The sequence below is a fragment of the Trachemys scripta genome, chromosome 22 (genome assembly GCF_013100865.1).
Source record: "Trachemys scripta elegans isolate TJP31775 chromosome 22, CAS_Tse_1.0, whole genome shotgun sequence".
Lineage (NCBI taxonomy): Eukaryota > Metazoa > Chordata > Testudines > Emydidae > Trachemys > Trachemys scripta.
The window spans coordinates 4,110,351-4,129,582 of NC_048319.1; the positions used below are offsets into that span (position 1 = coordinate 4,110,351).

Consider the following 19,232-nt stretch of genomic DNA (forward strand, 5'->3'; position numbering starts at 1 on the left):
TTAAAGCACACAGGTAGGTGTTTGCAGGATCAGGGCCTATAGGTGCATCGAAGGAATCAGTGGATCATTGGCTCTAGATTCCTACTATTAAATGAACAGCCTAGGGTTTGAAACCCGTTGTCCCTCCCACGCTTGCAGCATGCGACTTCCATGTGTATAGTAAGGATCAGGATCTTCTCCAAGGTCACACAGGGAGTCAGTGGAAGATCTGGGAAAAGAACCCAGATCTGCCGAGTCCTGGCCCAGCAGCCCATCCGCTAGACCCTACTCCCCTCCCAGGGCTAGCAACAGAACCCAGGACCAGCAACAGAACCCAGGATCGATAACCCCCAGGAACCTGCTCTAACCAACTCCCGCATCTGAGCTGGGGCTGGAACCCCGGAGTCCTGGCCCCCGTCCTCCCCGCCATGCAGAACGCTGGCCTTCTCCTTTCTTGGATCAAGGACAATTTATTTCCCATGTTGCCCCCAGCCCCCAGGTTCTGGGCTTCTTGCTGCATCACCCCACCGGCCACCAGAAGCTCTGCAGGACTCCCCTGGTGCAGAACAGAACCCCACCTGCCCTCACCTCCCTGGACGGGCCACCTCTTCAGGCTCACTCACCTTTCAGCTGGTCCAGAACCTCTGTCTGTCCGGAGGACACCATGACTCGGGCCTCTTGCTCCAGTTTGCCCTGAAGGTGCTTCAGGACTTCCTAACAAACAGAGGAACACAGCGCAAACAAGTCAAGCCAGCCAGGCCCCTGCAGAGAAGCCAAGATGCAAATGGGCCACGGAGACGGGCTCCCCTCTTACTCCTAAGGGGGATCCCTGCAGGGCAGGCTGGCTGCGCTCCTGGGCGGGTTGTTAACAGCAGGGATCAAACCCCCGCCTGCACTAGCCATGGCCGGCGCTGGCCCACAAGCTGCTATGCGTGGCCTAGGCATCACCAGTGAGGAATACACCACCCCGCTGCAAGCGTGTGGGTTACACGTACGGGCCCAGGGGATGGGATGGGCAAAGAACATTAATTTCCAGGGCTCCGAGCTCAGCCCCTTTCACCAGCTCTTCCCAGCAGCAGGAGAACAAGAGGCAAAGTCGACATCTCAGCCGGCATCGCTCCAGCCGGGCCAGCGGAGGGGTGGGGTGGGGGGACACACAGGGGGAGATTGTGAAAGCACTCCGCTCCTACTGCCCTCCCCATGGTCTGACTGAAGCACAAGCTACGGGGGTGGGGGAGGACATGAAATACATGCCCCAGTGAGCTCTAGTACAGAGCAGACCTGATTAACCCTTTTTGGGGGGGGGAAGAGTCGTAGCTCCAGGTGGGGAAACTGAGGCACGGAAAGGGCAAATTCACTGCCTCGCCAGGGTGTAAATCCGAGCAGAACGTGGCCCAGAGAAGCAACACAACTGTCTGAGTCAAAAGCAGAGCGGGGGGTCAGAACGCTGGACCTCCCAGCTGCCTGCCCTGTGCTCCGCCCACTAGGCCCCCCTCCCTCTCCAGGAAACCCAGCTGGAAACCCGCCCCCCCCCCCCGCCCTGCTGCAGGGCATTGGATGACATGCTCAGCGAGGGCTGGGCCCCGGGGCTGCCAGCGCCTTCACCTTCATGTCCGAGGTCTCATTCTCTAGCTTGGAGAGGTGGCTGGAGTTGTCCTCCAGCTCCCTGCGCAGATGGGTGTTCTCCTTCTTCAGCGCCTCCACCTGCCGCACCAGCTGGTCATAGGATGCTATGGAGCCAGACATCTTCAGCTCCTCCAGCACCTGGGGAAAGAGAGAGACGTGGGTGCACCATCCCTGGCAGGGTCCCCCTGCGCCCTGGTGTGCCTGGTTGTAGGTGTGTTCCAGCAGTGTCCAGCGGAAGCACCGGGGGCTTGTGCACGGCGGGGAATGTAGGTCCCGATTCAGTGCTGGCTAACAGGAGAAATCCATTGCAGATGGGCAGGGGCTCGGATCCTAGGGAAGGGGGGCCAGGGAAGTACCATAGCCAGAGATGGGGGCCCCAGGGTGCTGCCCGGAGAGCCGGCCCCTGCCCCAGTCTAGGGCAGACCTCAGGTCCAAAGACAGTCAGCGACTTGTCCGAGGTCGCCCAGGGACTCAGCAGCAGGGCTGAGAACTGGCCCCAGACCAGCATGCTCAGTGCCACAGGTGGACATAGGAAGCAACCATCCCTGCCCCAAAGAGCGTGCAGTCTAAATAGACAAAGGCCTTAGAGGGAAACAGGAAGGGGGGCAACTTGCCCAGGGTCACCCTGCCAGCCAGGAGCAGAGCTGGGAATGGCAGCACCCTACCCACTGAGCCACGCTGCCCTTAGGCCCTGCCCAGTGAGCTCACGTTACCCTGCCTCCTTCTAGGGACCATCTCTTCTCTCACTTCCATCTCCCCAGCCAACCTTCTCCCCATCTGCTGCAGTTCTCTGCCCATCTCCTCCACCAGTATTTCTGTCCACGCCTCCCTCAGCCTGCCTGCCCGTCCTTGTTCTCCGCTCCTCTTGCTGCAGCATTTTCCAGCAGAAGCTCCTGGGAAGGAACCGCGGGCCAAGGATCCTGCCAGGGGGTGACGGAGCTGCCGGGGTCAGAGAGCAGCAAGCCCCGGCCAAGGGGATCCTTAGATCAGGTCACGGCTCCTTTGGGTCTCTCCTGCCTTTCCCCCTGGAAGGACATGCCCGGCTCCCAGGATTCCCCTTGGCCTCAGAATGACAGTGCACCTGCTGCAGTGACCAGCACCCACTCCCCACACCGCAGCTGGAAAGGGCAGCTTGGGTGCAAACCCATGCACCCGATTCAATTATATTTCCTCAGGGAGCCTCACACCTCTGGTCCTGCAGCACGGCTCCCTTTGAAGTCGGGGGGAGCTCTGCGGGTGGAGGTGCTTGTAGGACTCGGCCCTCCAGGAGGTGCTCAGGTTGGGATTGAGGGTCAGTAGCAGAGTTGTGGGGGATGAGGGACAAAGCCCAGGGATAAGATACCAGAGGGGCTGTGGGTCAGGTAGGATTGAGGGACATTGACAGAGCTGTGGAGAGCCCAGGGCTGGGATAGCAGGGGGCTGTGGGTCGGGACTGAGGGGCACCAGCAGAGCTCAGGGAGTGGGGAGCCCAGGGCTGGGATAGCAGGGGGCTGTGGGTCAGGACTGAGGGGCACCAGCAGAGCTCAGGGAGGGGGGAGCCCAGGGCTGGGATAGCAGGGGGCTGTGGGTCGGGACTGAGGGGCACCAGCAGGGCTCAGGTAGGGGGAGCCCAGGGCTGGGATAGCAGGGGGGCTGGCGGACAGGTCACAGGGGTGTATGGATACAGCTCACACAGCAGCTGGCTTTGCAGGCCTAGCCCGTGCTGTTACTCCAATGCGCCCTCTCTTCTCTGCAGGGGCCCCTCTCACTCTTCCCTCCCCTTCCCTTCCCCTGCAATCGCTCCCTTTTCTTTCCTCCTCCCTCCCCCTCTCCGGGCACAAGATGTGGCAGCCCAGAGATCCGCAGCAGAGGCCCCGTCCCACATCACCAACCTGCCGCTGCCCTGGCGGACATTCCCGGGCCTGTCTCGGCTGGTGGGGCAGCCGGCACGGCTCTCACCCCAGATAAAGGAGCTCCCAAAACCACGCCAGCGTGGGGCAGCTAATCCCCCCCTGGATTACAACATTAGCGCCATTAGAAGCGTTTGCAAGGCCGCATTAGCCCAGCTAGGTTCCCTTATTAGGGAGGGGATTTGCAGTTAGCTGAGCTAATGCAAGGAGACGCAGGTTTGCAGGAATCAGCTGGCCCTGCAATGTGCCAGGCGATCGCCCTGTTCCCAGGCAGTGCTGCGCTGGCAGAGACTGGCACGTGGCACCCGGGGGGAGGAGCTGGCAGCGTGGCCCTGAGCTGGGAGACCGGGGGGAGGGAGGGAGACCAGTGCCAATCACTTGCTGTATGATGCATTACCCAGGCGCTCACACTGGCTTCGTGATGCCCACAGCAGGGTCTGGGCATCTCCTGGCATCGCCTCTGTGGGGAGCGGTTTGCCCAGCATCGCAGGGCTGCTCAGTGAGGGTAAAGGGGCCTTTAGACACGGCAGCGGCACCAGCCCAACCTGTCCAAACCCGCAGCCAACACAGTCGCCGTCTGGCAGGGGAGGGCTCAGGAAAAACCCTGGAGTAGCCAGGAGTAACAGGGCAACCCTGCAGCCGGTTCGGCCTGTAGCCTATGGGCCATTTCTGAACCACAGCCTAGTGTTTATTTCCTCCCCCCGCACACACACACACAGCCGACACCCCCGGATCGCCCAGCCCAGATACCCTAACTAGGTTCACAAAGAACGGGCGCCCCCCTCCCCCAGCCAGAGAGAGAACAGCACGCACGGGGGGAACGCAAAGGGTTAACTCCAAGCAGGCAATTCATCAGCCAGGCCCAGCCACCTGCCCTCCAAGTGACAGGCCCTACAACCCCTGGCCCTGCCAACTCCTAAGCGTCCCCCTGCCCCGCTCCTTCCTTCACCCTTGATCTCCCTGCACAAGCCCCCCAGAGGTGCCGTCTCCCCACCACCACCTGCTCCACTGCCTTCCCCCTTTGTCTGTCTGTCTCCCCCCAGCTCTCCTGGGTCTCTCCCCCTCCCTCTCATTCCTTTCTCTTCTTTTTCCTTTGGAAGGGAACAACAAAGGAGCCTTTGCCCCCATCCCACCTGAGCCCCCTCTGCCTCACCGGACACCCCCTCGCTGCAGGCCGTCCTGGGGCAGACCAATGATCCGGCTAGCCCGGTATCCGGCCAGGGCCAGGTGCTTCGCAGGGAATTATCCCCCGTCGTCCAGTCCCCTGCTCACCCCATATCCCACCCCGCAGCCTCCCGTCCTCCCCTCTAACCTCCAGCTCTCAGGGCTGCCCCCAGCGCCTTCTCCTGCCCCGCTGGCTCCACGTCCCGGGGGGCCCGTCTTTGCACTCGTTACCCCGAGGGCCTGGCCAGCAGGCTGGGGGGCGTCCGACGCTCTGGTGCGCGCTGCATGTTCGGCCCTGTCCCAGGCGCCTCATCGACGCTCGTGCGCGGGGGGGGGGGGGGGGGCTTCCGTAATCAGCTAATTTCCTAGCAGCCCCCGCTCCACCCCCGGCATCGCCACAATCCGAGTGGAGACGGCGGCTGGGCTTTGTTTACCACGCGCGAGCGCTGGGCATGCTCATTCCTTCACACACTGCACGGGGGCTAGGAAAGCAGCCCTTCCCTCAACTGGAGCCTGGGTTAAAATTCTCCCCCAGGATTCTTATTTGCTGCCTCTGAGGGTGCACCCCCTCCCTCGGCCTGGGGTTCGGCACCGCACGGGATGCCCCGGGGGGACCCTCAGAGGGGAGGAGTTGGAGGGGAGCTACCCCCACTCCAGTCCAATGGGCCTCGGTCCTAACCCCAGGGGGCCTCAGCAGGGCCCAAGGGGAAGTTTGGGTCCCTGCTGCCGCATTCAGCTCTTCGCCGCTCTGTTGAGGGGGCCACCAAAGGGGACCCTTAGGGGTAGGTTTTCAAAAGAGCTCAGCACCTAGCAGCTCCCACTGAGAACAATGGGGCATCCCCCTCCCCCACTGAGAACAATACGGCATCCCTCCCTCTCCCACTGAGACCAATGAGGCATCCCTCCCTCCCTTGCTGGGAACAATAAGGCATTCCCTTCCCTCACTGAGAACAATGGGGCACCTTCCCTCCGTCCCCTCCCGAGACCAATGGGGTATTCCCCCCCTCCCCGGCTGAGAACAATGGGGCATTCCCCTCTTCCATCGAGAACTATGGGCATCCCACTCCCGCACTGAGGGAAATCTGGCCCTTACCGATAACGGCACTAGGGGGTCTTTGTGAGTATCTGTTGGAAACTCAACCGAGATCAGGACTCTTTCACCCCGGTGCCACCAACAAGCCACTAGATGGTTTTCGCACAGCCTAGATTTGAACCAGAATCGCAGATGTAAGCAGCCGGGAACTGCTCCGGTGCCCCCGAACTGAACAACGGAACAAAAATGGATCCTAAAATACACACACACATCCACCCACACACACACGCTCTCTCTCTTCGATCGGGGACCCACTACAGAAAGGTGTTGTTGCCCAATGTGTCAGTTGAACTAAGAGCTGGGTGAATGGTTCTTTCAGCCACAACTTATTAGGATTAATTATTTTTCCTGTGGTAGTGGCCAGGAGCCCCAGTCATGGCTCAAGACCGTGCTGCGCTAGGCGCTGTACACACACAGAGCAAAGAGACAGTCCCTGCCCCCCAGAGCTCACCATCTCCCCAACTGCATTCCTGTATCACCTGCCAGCTGAGGCTCTCAATGCACTGTGCACGTCAGTAAGCCGCTAGGAGGTCAGAGCCATTAATGGGAGCAGGGGTTCCCAGCACCCCTTAAAACTCAGGTCCCATGGCTAGAATTTTCAGAGGGGCTCAGCACCCCCAGGCAGGGCCACACTTTCCCAAGAGCGTCGGGTGCTGACCCCTTGGAAATCTGGCCTCAGTGTCTCAAGTTGGGCACCAAAACCTAGTGGCCTCTTTAGAGGACATCAGCATGAACTACCTTAGGCCTGCTCTAGATTTAAATCCACACTGCCCACAACAGAGTCACTCTGGTTTTACATCCGTGTAAGTGACATCAGAAGCCGGCCCTTTGCCATTACCTTTGCACAAGCCCGTGGAAAGGCAGAGCCGTCGGGCGTGCGTGGAACGGCCAGAAGGGTGGCACCCTGGGGTCTCAGATAATGGGGACAAAGGCATTACCGGGTAGCCCGCCGCGATCAGATCGTATGAGTGGGCAGAGGAATAACCAATACTCATGCTGGGTGCTCAGGCCTCTGCGTCTATACTTCCCCTGGGGGACGGTTACCATGGTAGCTGCGATGGTTTCCCACAGCTCCCTGGCTCTTGCGAGAGATTTTCATGTGGGTGCGGGACCCAGCAGTTCCCAGTGCGAATGGGGAGACAGTGGGTCATAGAATATCAGGGTTGGAAGGGACCTCAGGAGGTCATCTAGTCCAACCCCCTGCTCAAAGCAGGACTAATCCCCAACTCCCTACATGCCCCCCCCCCCCCATTGAACTCACAACCCTAGGTTTAGCAGGCCAACGCTCAAACCACTGAGCTATCTTTATTGTCCTCCATGGGACCTGCAGGGTGACATGGACGTCCCCACAAGGAGGGCAGCGCGAGGGGGTGATGGGCAGTTCCAGGGCTTTAATAGCACTGCGGGGTCATTGCCAACGGCGCGCCGGTGGTAGTCCATGCAGGACCCCTTTGTGCTGCCCAGGCTGGAATCTCCCGAGTCTCCGTGTGTCAGGCTGGGAGCTGTATGGGTCGGACTTCGAGCTGTGACATCCCTGTTTCCCCCAGAGCTCGTGGCGTTTGCTTGCTGCCCCTTGGCTTCGGTGCAGGGTGTCCTGGGGGAGCTCGCACAAGGCCAGGGGGAGAGCAGGACAACAGCTGCTTCCCCATTCCACGGTCGGTGCCCGCTAAATGTCTGAGCTTGCCAGAGGGCTGGTGAGTAGGGAGTAGCTCGCGTGCGTCTGTGTCCCGGCGTGTCAGCGCACCCGTGTGCCAACGCGTCACAGAGCACGGGCGTCTTTCAGGACGCGGGCGCTACCCACCGGGTCTCACGGTGGGTGTGCGTCCCAGAGTCTCTCTCAGGGTGCGATTGTGACTCGGGGCAGCAGCGGGCACCTGGGAGGGAGACGGCGTGCGTGGTGCAGTGGCGGAGTGCGTGTCAGTGCCCACAACGCCAGGGCACAAGGAGGTAACAGCCACACCCCGTCTCCTGGCCCTTCACTGAGCGACCACGGGAGGAACCAGCCCTGCTCTATGCCTTGGGGCGGCGGGGAGGGGCCAGGATTTGACTAGCCTGGTGGGAAGTTGTGTTAGTCCTTGGAGAGCCGGACGCTGGCGTTATCTGCCACAGCCGGGTTAACAGCCACGTTCGCAACACCCTCCCCGACGGAGCTGCTCACAGACACAGATTCAGCTCGAGGGCGGTACCAGTGCACAGTGAAATGGGGATAATGCGACCACCCTCCTTTGTAAAGCGCCTTGAGGCTCCAGAGTGGGTTATTCCAGCGATCCAGAGAGCCAGACAGTACCACCAGCAGCGGCAGAAAACCCCCTGGTAGTGGGGCCAAGGCAGCAGCCAAGTACCCCTCCCTCCAGCCTGTACAACCACGACGGACGCCCTCGCGTCTGACCCACCAGGGGCTGCTCCACGGACCTAAAAGCACGAGCTAAAGAATGAACCCTCCTAGGTGGGCCTGAAAAGACCCACCCGCTCTGTGGATGGGGCACCTGGGGGGCACTGTCACCCACACATCAGTGGTCTCATCTAACTGACATTTCAGGAGGGACGGGGCTAGTCTTGGTCTGAGCAGGGGGCTCCCTCTTCCCACCAGTTAGTGGATTCAAGACCGTGCCGCCCAGAGAGTCACCCAGGTGGTCAGTCATTTAACCAGAGCTGGTGGGGAAATTCACTGGTTTTCCCCTGCAAAAAAAAAAAAAAAAAATACTTCTACAAAACTCAGGTGTCTTGGTTTCTTTTCCGTCTGTCTCCACATTTCAAGGCAAACAGAATTTTCTTTCACAAAATCTCTGCTATCAAAAGGCCCTTTCCTGTTTTAAAACCCCTTTCAGTAGAAAAATTCCACACCTGCTTGACTTAGGACCTATGACCCAAGGGTTTCGAACTGCTCTGCAGACATCAATGAGTTAAACCTCGCAACAGTCCTGCAGGGAAAGGTGATCATTTCCATTTGACAGAGGGGGAAACCGAGGCACGGATCAGGCTCCGAGGCAGGAGTCCTATACTGAGATCACTTCCCCACCCTCGCCTCGCCACAACCCAGGGGTTCTGGCTGCCAGATTCCTTTGCACTAACCACTAGACTATACTCCCTCTCCAAGCCAGAAGAGAACCCAGGAGTCCTGACTCCCAGCCCTGCCTCGTTCCCCACCTCCCTGTCCTCTCCTCTCCTCGACTCCTGTGCTTTAAACACCTTCCACGTGGCCTCACAGCAGTGCAACAGCGTCTGATCGCACTTTGGGCTCCCTTATCCTCTTCCCAATTTCCTTCCCGAGCCGGCCGGCTCCCCTCAACCAGCTTTGCCAAGACACGGCGCAGGCCCCGCTCGGCAGAGATAATGGGCCGAGGGTTCCTTTAAACCAGAGCCAAACCAATTCCCCACTAAATCAATAAATAAGAGACAAGCCCCCATAGCAGACAAAAGGCTCCGCGGCTCTTTGAAGCCTCCTGAATCTTGCGTCGTGGGCGATTCCCATGCGATGCTGAATAAATCATGGCAATCAGGAAAAGCCATGGAGATGCTGCCAACGGGGCCAGCCAATCACAGCCTGGCCAAGGCTCTCTGGTTGCTAGGGTGACAGCCAATCGCACCCCAGCAGCCGGAATATTAAAGGCAAAGTAGCTTTCAATTTCTTTTCCTGGGCTCTCGACCATGCCATCAAATATAGATGCAAGCCTGCTTGTCAATTCCAGCTCCATCCTGGGCTTCTGGGCCCAGCTCAAGACAAGAACAGTCCGTGGTGAAATAAAAAAGCGAGGGTTGGCGTTGGGAAAAGCAGAAGGCCGGTGCCAATCGGCCAGTGTCTTCCCTTGCAAAGGGACAAGCTCCCCAAACCCTTCAGGGACTGGGGCAGCTTTTACCAAAGTCTTTACTCAGGTTGCAAGCTCTTCGGGGCAGGGACTGTCTCTCACTGCGGCTACGTACAGCTCCTAGCACAATAGCCTTCTGATGCCTGGCTGAGACTCCGGGCGCTACCGTAATGCACATAATAGAAGGATGTGGGCATGCAAAACTCCACCTGGTATTAGCAGAACCAGGAATGCTGATCTAAAGCCCAGTTGAGCTCTTTGGGGGCAGGGACCGTGTCTTTGTTCTGTGTTTATACCGGACCAAGCACAGAGACCCAAAGCTTGTGTGCGTGTAAGCTTCAGAGCGAGCAGGATCTAGGCGAGCGGTCATGAGGTTGCCATAAAGCAGATGGGTCTAGTAAAAACCAGTTCAGTCCATCTCCTAGTCCCACTCGTAATCCCCGCCTGTTATGTAGTGCTTTCAGTCATTCGAGCTCAGACCACCACCTTAGAGAGGGGGAAACTGAGGCACAGAGCGGGGAAGTGATTCACCAGTGGCAAAACTGGGACTAGACCTAAGGTCTCCTGACTCCCAGGCTCTATCCTCCAGACCACAGCTAATGAGGTTTGATGGCCAGGTGCGGACAGGGCTGTAAGCGGGTTGCTAAGAAGCCCAATCAGGAGATCATAAAGACCTTTACGTTAAAGTAAAATTCGGGTGGTGGGGGGTTTGGGGACATGTCCCCTCCTTGGCACCGGACTCTTTGGCTGAGTGATGCACTCAGAGCACCCATGGGCATTAGAAACCGACAACAACTAATAGAACGCAGGGGAATTTCCACCAACAGACTAAAGCCGAAGGCCCCGTCTCTGACCGCACCCGGGAAGTGGCAGAGGAACCCGCGGGATGGCCCTCCGTAATATCGCAGCACCACAATGGGTTTGTTTGCCTGCGAGGAAGGATTTAACAGGAAAACAAGAACCGCCCCCGCCACCTTGTCCTCTCCCTTTGCCCATGGCACACAAAGCCCCCTCCAGCCAGCCGTTTTAATCAGCATTTGTCTTTCTGCTCCAGCGGGCAAATGAATTTATTTAGGTGCCCCAGGGTCCCGGCTGTGATGGGGAATGGGGTGTGGCTGCTGGCAGTATTCCCCCAGCCTCGGCTCCTCCATCCCCCCCAAACTCCATCCCTGGGAGAGGAATTCCTGTAGGACACCTTCTAATCCCCCCTCTCCCACAGTCCTGTCTCTCCTTCCCCACCCCTCCTCCACTTTTCCTCTTGCGCGCTGTCTTTTGCTCCTTCCACCGTTCGTTCATTCCCTCCCTCTCCCCCTTCCTTGCTCCGTGTTCCCCCGACTTTCTGCATTCCCTCCCCCGTCTTTCCAAGTATCCAGCCCTTCATCAGATCAGATGAGTTAACGCCCCCGGAGTCTCATCTCCAGAACCCACGTTGTTCACCGAGCTCCCTAGCTGGCGCGAATAGCCATCGCTTCCCTGCGATCAATGCAGCCGTGCCAATTTACCCCTGCGGACCACCTGCCCAACGGGCCCAATTCCTCATCGCCCCACCCCTGGCCCAGCCATTGACACCAATCAAAACGAGCGTCACACGCAACCAGCTTATCAGACCTACATCCATTCCGCTCGAGTGCCCAAGGAGAGCCGTGCCTTGTGCCGATCATCGCCTTGTTCCCGCAGCTCCTTCAATCGGCAGACGCCCACGCCCCAGCTCAAAGAATGAGAAACATCGACGCTAGAGTTGGTTTAGATTGTTCCCCCAAACCGAACGCTTTTCACAATCATTCCCCCATTAAGCTTCATCCCAAGCCCAGCCCAGCCGCAAAGGGGCAGAGCTCACACAGGTGGAGACTGGAGATAGAAGTCAGTGGCCAGCGGGGGCCTGCGCGGGTTCTAGGGGTTGCACTGGCGTCTCCTGGGGGCGGGAGGGTGTTGAGATATTTAGCAGGGACCATGAGCACCTCCCAAGCCTTGATGGCATTTTCCTTCCCTGTGCTTGCCTTTCGCACTGCGGGGGAGATGGCCCCGCGCACGCTGACGTCAAGAGAAGCGGGATTGACCCCTCTTCTGCGGGGGCGAAGGCAACTTGGTTTTAAATCGGGGCCGGGGGTGGAGGGACCGAGTTACAAATCATAGCTGCTGAATATCACTGCAATGAGTCGTTTTGTACCGTGGCAAAATTTGTCCACTTCAAATCAAGGGAGATGGACGGGCTTCTGTTCCGCACTCAGCGTTTCCTTTGTGCATGAAAGCAGGCCCAGAAGAATAAATAAATTTAAAGAAATAAATTTAAAAATTTTAAATGCACTGCCTAAGGCCCCTACAGACTTAGGGCTGGGTTTTCCATAGCGGGTTCTGTGTTTTCACAGCTGGGCTCCTCTGAACATCTGGCCCTTGGCGGAGCCAGGCATTTGTGGGGACCGACATGATCATCTAGTCCGACCTCCTCCAGCAGACAGGCCGGAGTACCCCACCCAGACATTTCTGAGTCGACCCCACAGCGTCTGTTGGGTCTGCAGCACCCCTCTTGGGAAGATGTCCGCTTGCGATTTAAGGACTTGACGTGATGGAGACGCCATTAGACCACTAGGTCAGTTGTTGCAGGGGTTAAAAACGTGTCCCTTATTTCTAATCTGAATTTGTCTAGCTTCTGCTTCTAACCGTTAGATCTCTGTTCCTGCTAGATACAGACCCCGGTACTAGGGAAACTTCTTCACCACGTAGGGACTTGATCAGGTCACAGTCTTAACTCGCCTTTGGATAAACTAGATGGATAGCGTTTCTCACTCCAAGGCATTCTAACCATGTCAGGAAAAAAAGATATTGACTCCCTTTTAATTAGCTTCGATTCCCATCCTGGCATCTTTCTGCCCTTGGCCTCAGACGCTACCGACGGCAGACGCAGTGATAGCCGAACATCTTAGTCCCCACATTTTGCAACATCATTTTCTTGAATGAAAACAATCCGAAGTATTCGCTCCCCCGCCCCGCTCACTAGACAGGCACCGATTTTAAGGCCAGAAGGGACTATTAAGCCGACCTTGTTGCATAGCAGAGGCCGGGGTGAATAATGAAATATCCGCAGGATAAAGAGGGAAAATAAAAACCCGTCCGGTTCTTATTCAATCATAAAATTCAACAAATTGTGCCACAATTTTAACTTTCCCCCCTACTAAATATTTGACCAATCTTTGCCCCCCTTATTATCCACCCCCTGAAGGCTCTTGAAGGAAGGCCGGCCTCATGACTAGGGTACTGGATGGGTGACTAAAAAGATCTAGAGAGTCCTGTGGGACCTTGAAGACAGATGTATTGGAGCATAAGCAGGTACATGCGTCTGATGAAGTGGGTATTCACCCACGAAAGCTTATGCTCCCAATACTTCTGTTAGTCTTAAAGGTGCCACAGGACCCTCTGTTGCTTTTTACAGATCCAGACGAACACGGCTCCCCTCTGATACTAAAACGATCTAGGTTCTAATCCTTGGCCTGCCTGTGACCTTGGGCAAATCACATCTGTCCTGCACCTCCGCTTCCCCACCAGTACAATAAGGGTAATAATTCTTCCTGACCTCTCAGGCTCGAGGAGAACTGTACCTCCTCCTACCCTTTGTCTGTCACACCTCTGGATCTTGTAGACTCTTTGGGGCGGGCTCAGCCCCTCCCTGGGTGCTGGTGTAGCACCGAGCACCTCAGCGGGAGCTCTGAGCCACAACGCAGGTCACAATCCGCTGGATTTTGCTGGCGCGCACACAGCCAGTTTTCCTGGCCCAGTCCAAGCGCTGTGTCATGTTATTCATGTCACCGCTTGGTGACTCTATGTCGCTTCCCGGCGGTAGATCTCCAAGCGCTTTGCAAAGGCAAGTCAGTATCATATCCCCATTCTACAGAGGGGAAAACCGAGGCACGGACAAGTTATCTCCACTGGGGGCGGAAAAGGCCTAAAGTGCAGCCAACAGCCCCATCACCTTCCTCTTCGGTCTCCCGGTCTGCAAGGGGTGTTTTAGTCTGGGGGGACCTGAGCGAGTCATAGATGTTTATGGCCGGAAGAGACCCTTGGATCACCAGGCCCTCCTTTATTGAGCCCAGTAACGTATGTTTGGCTAGAACATGTCTCCCAGGCTGGCGTCTTTCCAGAGGAGCTCATCGCTTCCCCAATGCAGGGCTCTGCTCTGGACCGGAAAGTGCATTCCGAGCGTCGGAGCTCACTTCTCAGTGCAGCCGGCACGCACACGTGCTCTCTCTCGCTCACTCAGACACACACACACCGGCTTCCACACGCAATCTGAGACCTGGGTTATTTTAAGGTTCTCATCATTACACATTAATGTCATGTTCTCCCCAGAGGGGAGGGGTTAATTCTTAGCAGCTCTGTCATTCTTCACACCTTCCAAAGGCAAATCATCGCAGCACAAACCCAGGGGAACGAGTGACCCTACGCCCGTGATTAGATCCCCGGTCCCAACCTGAGTCTTCCTGCTCCGGCGCCAGTTATTGTCCCCATTGTATAGCTTGGGGAAACTGAGGCAGTACGGGACTTGCTCAAGGTCACTCAGAGTCAGTGTAAGATCTGGGATTAGAACTCAGGGCTCCTGTGCTCACAGCACTCGCTGCTCTGATTGGTTCCCCCAACCTTTTTAGATCCCTCCCCATTGGCAGCCACCATCTTTCCGACTACAGGCTGGAAGCCAAGGGAGGGGGAAAGGCCTTGGGGTGAGTCATTCAAGCTGTAATAAACCATACTGGACAGTAGAAGCAGTTGAAGTCTAACCCCCCATGCACAGGGGTAACTGCAAGGTTTATGCTGCCATAGGGAGACTCCCACAAGTCAGCAGCACAGGCCAATAGATAGCAGCACTTGGCTAGGACTCAGAAGACCTGGGTTCTAGTCCCCAACTCTGCCACTGACCTGCTGTGGGACTTGGGAAAAGTTGTTTCGGGGGGGGGGGTGCCTCAGTTCCCCCCCCCCCCCCCCACACACACACTTTCCTATTTAGATTGGAAGCTCTTTGGGGCAGGGGCTCTCCCACTGTGTGTATGTGCAGCACCTAGCACAACAGAGCCCTGATCTCACTTGGGACAGATGCCCATAGTAACTCCTTATGCCGCAATGGCCCTGCCCCCACGCAGGGTTCAGCACCATGGACAGAACCCAGGGTCTCTTCTGGACTAGCCACACCTATGGAAGAGGCCAGTGGCATAGCTAGAGGTAGAGTGTGGCCCTGTGAACGCCCACACACACTTAGTAGATAATTAGCATATGCAGATTGACCAAGCAAGATGGAGAACACGGAACAGGGAGCAATGTGGGGTTCGTTATTTCACCATAAGGTGGGTGGCTGATGTGCACCTGGCCCAAGGAGCCAATAGTCAAGGGCCTGTGGAACGGACAGTGGGATGTAGTGAGCAGAGCAGAGGACTGGGAATCAGGACTCCTGGGTTCTATCCCCAGCTCTGGGAAGGGGGGTGTGTAATATTCAGGACATCTGGGTTCTGGTCCCACCTCTGCCATCGACGCACCGTGTGACTATGAGCAACGTCTTTCCCCCTCTCCGGGCCTCAGTTTACTGATCTGTAACTGTGCAGGTTCTCAGGGAAGGGCCGGTGCTTCATTACCTGACATTGGCCAAGTGTCTCGACCCCTTTGACGTAGAGGTCACGAGCCAGCGGTGCAGATCACCCCCCGAGGATCTGGCTCGGTGCCGTTATACACTCCAAAGGGTTAGGATAGTTTTGGGGAAACATCAGCCAGGAAATCAAGTATGAGAAACGGCGCCTGCCCCCTGCAAAGCCCTTATGCAACTCAGCGGCAAGCTCCCAATGCCGCTCCCGGCCCTCACTGCCAACCCAAACCACTATCCCGGTCACTGGCCCCCACCTGGCATCAGCCGCTGGCCTCTGTCCCAGCAGAACCCCAAGACTTTGCCAACAGGGGGAAGAGACTCCACTCCCTCCCCGCCCTACAGCTGATCAATGCACACCAAAAAAAAGCCATTGATTTCCAGGGCAGACCCCCAGCTGGTGCACGGCCCCCTAACCCCACTGAACTCATTAAAGGTGACGATTTAAACCCGCCGAGGACCTAGCCCCGGTTCTGAGTCTGGCACAAACCGGACCCTCTGAAGAGTCTCCTTGTACCCAGCAATATAGGGCCTAGCCGAGGGCACCCTCTGTGGTGACAGCGACCGGCGGAGCCAGGCCCGCTGCACCTGCCAAGAGGCTCTCTGCACAGACCCCTGTGCCATCCCCACGGGCCACACCTGCCCCCCGGCACTAGCAGTGCTCCCCTGACGCCCCAGACCTGGAGAAGAGCTCTGGGAAGCTCGAAAGCGTCTCCTTTCCCCCAACAGAAGCTGGTCCAATACAAATATAAGGTATCTCCCCCTCCCCCGCCCAACCTTGTCTCTCTCTCAGCCTGGGACCCACACTGCAAACGCCCCCGTGTTCATTTCCAGGAAGTCTAATTCCCTGTAGCCCCGCCAGAACTCAAGCGACGGTATCCATGGCCCCTCGGCCAGGCAATACTCCTGATGAGGGGTATCTGACACTCGGGGCCTTCCTCTGCACCGTGGAGATCTGCCGGGGCCAGGCCACGTCACCCTGGCCCGCGGCTCTCACGGGGCAATGGCCCATTTTAGTCGATGCCGCGCAAGGAGGGGAGGGGGGAACCAACAGCATTGTGTGGATTGGCTCCTCCATGTGCTAGAATTAAAATCACGGCGAGGGACTGGGTCTGTTGTGCACCATCCCAAGGCTCGGGGGTCTCAGCTCCCAGCCCAGCTGTTGCGGGGAGATTACTGGGGTGAGAAGCCAAAACATCTGGGCAGGCTGCAGCTTCCCCATGCTTAGCCAGGCGCTGCCTTTGTATCTGGGCATTGATAGGGAGAGGGGGGTGCGAGGGGCTGCTGCTGTCGCCTGGTCCTTGTAGGGCGCAGCTCAGGAGAGAGCGGGTGTCGCGCATCTGCTTCCATCTCCTGTTGCTACAACCTCGGCCCATAACAGGAGTTTCTTCCCTAACTCTCCCGGCCTTGTGTCCCACCCACCGCACCCCTAGGGGAGCTGGTTCGGTCCCTGCAGGGTTCACCCCGTTATGGGACGTTTGATCCCCAGGAGCAGGGGGGCAGAGGGGAGCGGTGGAAGAACAGGAAGGGTGCCCCCCCTGCACGGGGGATCCCAGGGGAGGTTTATTCTCCACCGGGATCAAGCGGGTGGAAAGGGGAGTTTGCGACAGCGAACGGAGGGTGAATAAAGATGGAGCGATCAGCTGTGCCATCGCCCCCCTCCGCCCCCCCCCCAGGCTGCGACAGGCAGCGGCTTGGCGCCACTCCGCTCCCAGCAGCTGCTGTCACACAGCTGCCCTTGAGATTGGGGTGCAGAGAGCTGGGGGGGCATGAAAGGAAGAAGGAAACACACAGCGAGGTTACAAAGGGGGTACTGCAGGCGGGGGCTGCATCGGCGGTGGCCTGGCTTCAAATTAGTGCAGGTCAAAACTCAGCCCCTTACCCCACTCTCACCCCCGGGGGCGGCCTCCGGCTCAGGCGGGCCAGCAAGGGGGGGCTGCGTGGGTGGGGCCAGGGGCTGCAGAGGACAGTCCCGATGGGAGAAAAGCGGCATCTCGTTCACAGCAGACACCTCCGCTGCACAGCAGCCCCCTCCCCAGCAGGTCCCCGGGGGCATTAAACAAACAGTCTGTTGTTACCAGCTTCCACTAATTGAAACCGGAGTAACGGCTGGGTCCAGGCGAAGGGGGACCCAGCTGGGGGAGAAACCCAATAGCCAGCAGCGCAAACAGCCCCGAGGGAGGGTTTGCCAGAGAACTCCCCCCCCCCCGCCTCTGAACATATCCCAGTCCGTGCAGCAGGGACAATTACAAGCCAGGGGCAGCTCAATGCATGCATCCCCCACACCAATAAAGCCAACGCCAGCCTGTCAGGGAGCAAAGTGGGCATCAAATGGGCACAGAGGGGACCAGAGAACCCCGCAGCAACCAGGCCTGGCGGTCCGGGGTCTCTCCGGCAGCCTCTGTGCAGAGCCCCATCTCCAAGGCACAACTGATGGGGGCAGCCGGGGCGAAATAACCAGGCCACGTCCCGCGCGGACGGCCCTGCGGCAGCCCCTAGCACCCCGCCGCGATCCCGGGGAGCCGGATTCATTTCTGATCTGGTTTTGCTCGGAGATAAACGAAGCGACCCGGGCTCCGGCCCTGCCTCGGGAGGTTTACACTTCCACAAATCACCAGAACCGCACCGGGACCCAGGATCGATCCTTCCTCTCGGCGCACCCCCCTGGGCAGATCTGCATCTGCCAGCCCCGGCTCTGGGGGCGGGAGACCTAGTGGGAATGATTAGAGGGAGGAGAGGGAGTAGGAAAGTGAAGGGAGGCAGCAGGACAGATCCTGATCTCAGGGACTCTTGGGTGAATCTGGAGTCACTCCACTTAACTCAATGGATTTAGGGCTAGAGCCTGTTCTCAGTGGCACCCAGGGTCACAGCCCTGACTTCAGGATCTGGCCCTCACGCCCAGGGAGGCTGGTGCAGATGCAGAACCGCTCCAGGATCCAGCCCCCAATTCCGCTTTCAGTTACCCGCCCACAATCCCCCAGAAGTCCACGGGAATGGAGGGCAGAATTGGTCCCGGTATGGATTGTATCCACAAGAGAGCAGAGGTGCTAAAGACCTAGGTGATTTAGGCTCTCCATGGGAAGCCTCCCCTCTCACTGCCTCAGTTTCCCCCTCCCACTGCCTCAGTTTCCCCCTCCCACTGCCTCAGTTTCCCCTCGCAGCCTTTATCGATCTGGTCTCTTTAAGTTGCAAGCTCCTTGTGACAGGGACTGTCTCCCCCCGGGTCCATGCAGGGCCCAGCACAGTGGAGCTTCTAAGTAACGATCCAGTATGTTTCACAGCGCACCTTCCAGCCCAGATTTAAGGGCCGCCCGGGGGAGACTCTTCCACAGTCTCCGAGATCTCCCTGCCAGGATAAGAGTCCAAGCCCCCCCCCCCCACCCCCCTTCGACATCCTCATTCTGCCCGAGTTCTGTCAGACCTGCCCTGCGCCGGCCCTGCCCCTCCCTCCCGCCAGCACCTGCGGACACAGGTATGGCTGCAGTGGAAACCTGAGAGCCAGCAGGGAACGAGGACAGGTCCCAGACTGTTTCCGGGCAGGGCAATGTACCACCTGCAGGGTTGGCCTTTGATTCGGGCGCTGGGAGGGAACCAAGGAAAGTTATTCTGGGGGGGGGAGGGAGACTCCCCCAGCCAGGCTACTGAGTTTCTGCCTGTTTTCAAGCCCCCCCTGACTTTTTCTAAGTTCTCCAGGCCCCTGGCTTCGCACGGAGCTCCTCGCAGCGAAGACGGGGCCGGGACAGGCCATGAACTGAAGAACAGCGGAGATGTGGAGGGGGTACAACCCCAGAGCAGGGAGGGGCAAGAGACAACAGTGCCCAGGCAGCAGAGGGGGAACTGGGGGGAAGAGGACTGGCTGCCTCCTATGCCCTAGGATCCCGCCTCCTCACCACACCTGCCCAGCCCGGTAAGTGTCACAGGAGCGTCAATTCACCCCAAACTGGAGGCAGAGCCCTCCGCCTGCTCATCCACGCTGCGGAGAGAGCCTGCCACAAATGATGCAAGAAGCTGTTTAAAATCAGCTGCCATTGTCCCTCAATCCTGACCTGCAGCCCCCC

General features: G+C 58.2%; 1 protein-coding gene across 1 annotated transcript in view; it reads right to left on the reverse strand.

The window, feature by feature from the left end:
• APC2 (APC regulator of WNT signaling pathway 2) overlaps nt 1-19,232 on the reverse strand; it is a 45,896-nt gene that overhangs the window by 24,256 nt on the left and 2,408 nt on the right. The window contains exons 2-3 of the mRNA XM_034755055.1: nt 1,585-1,743; nt 603-693 (exon numbers count right to left, since the gene is read on the reverse strand). Of these exons, the coding sequence (XP_034610946.1) occupies nt 603-693; nt 1,585-1,743 (250 nt within the window). The remainder of the gene's footprint in view (nt 1-602; nt 694-1,584; nt 1,744-19,232) is intronic.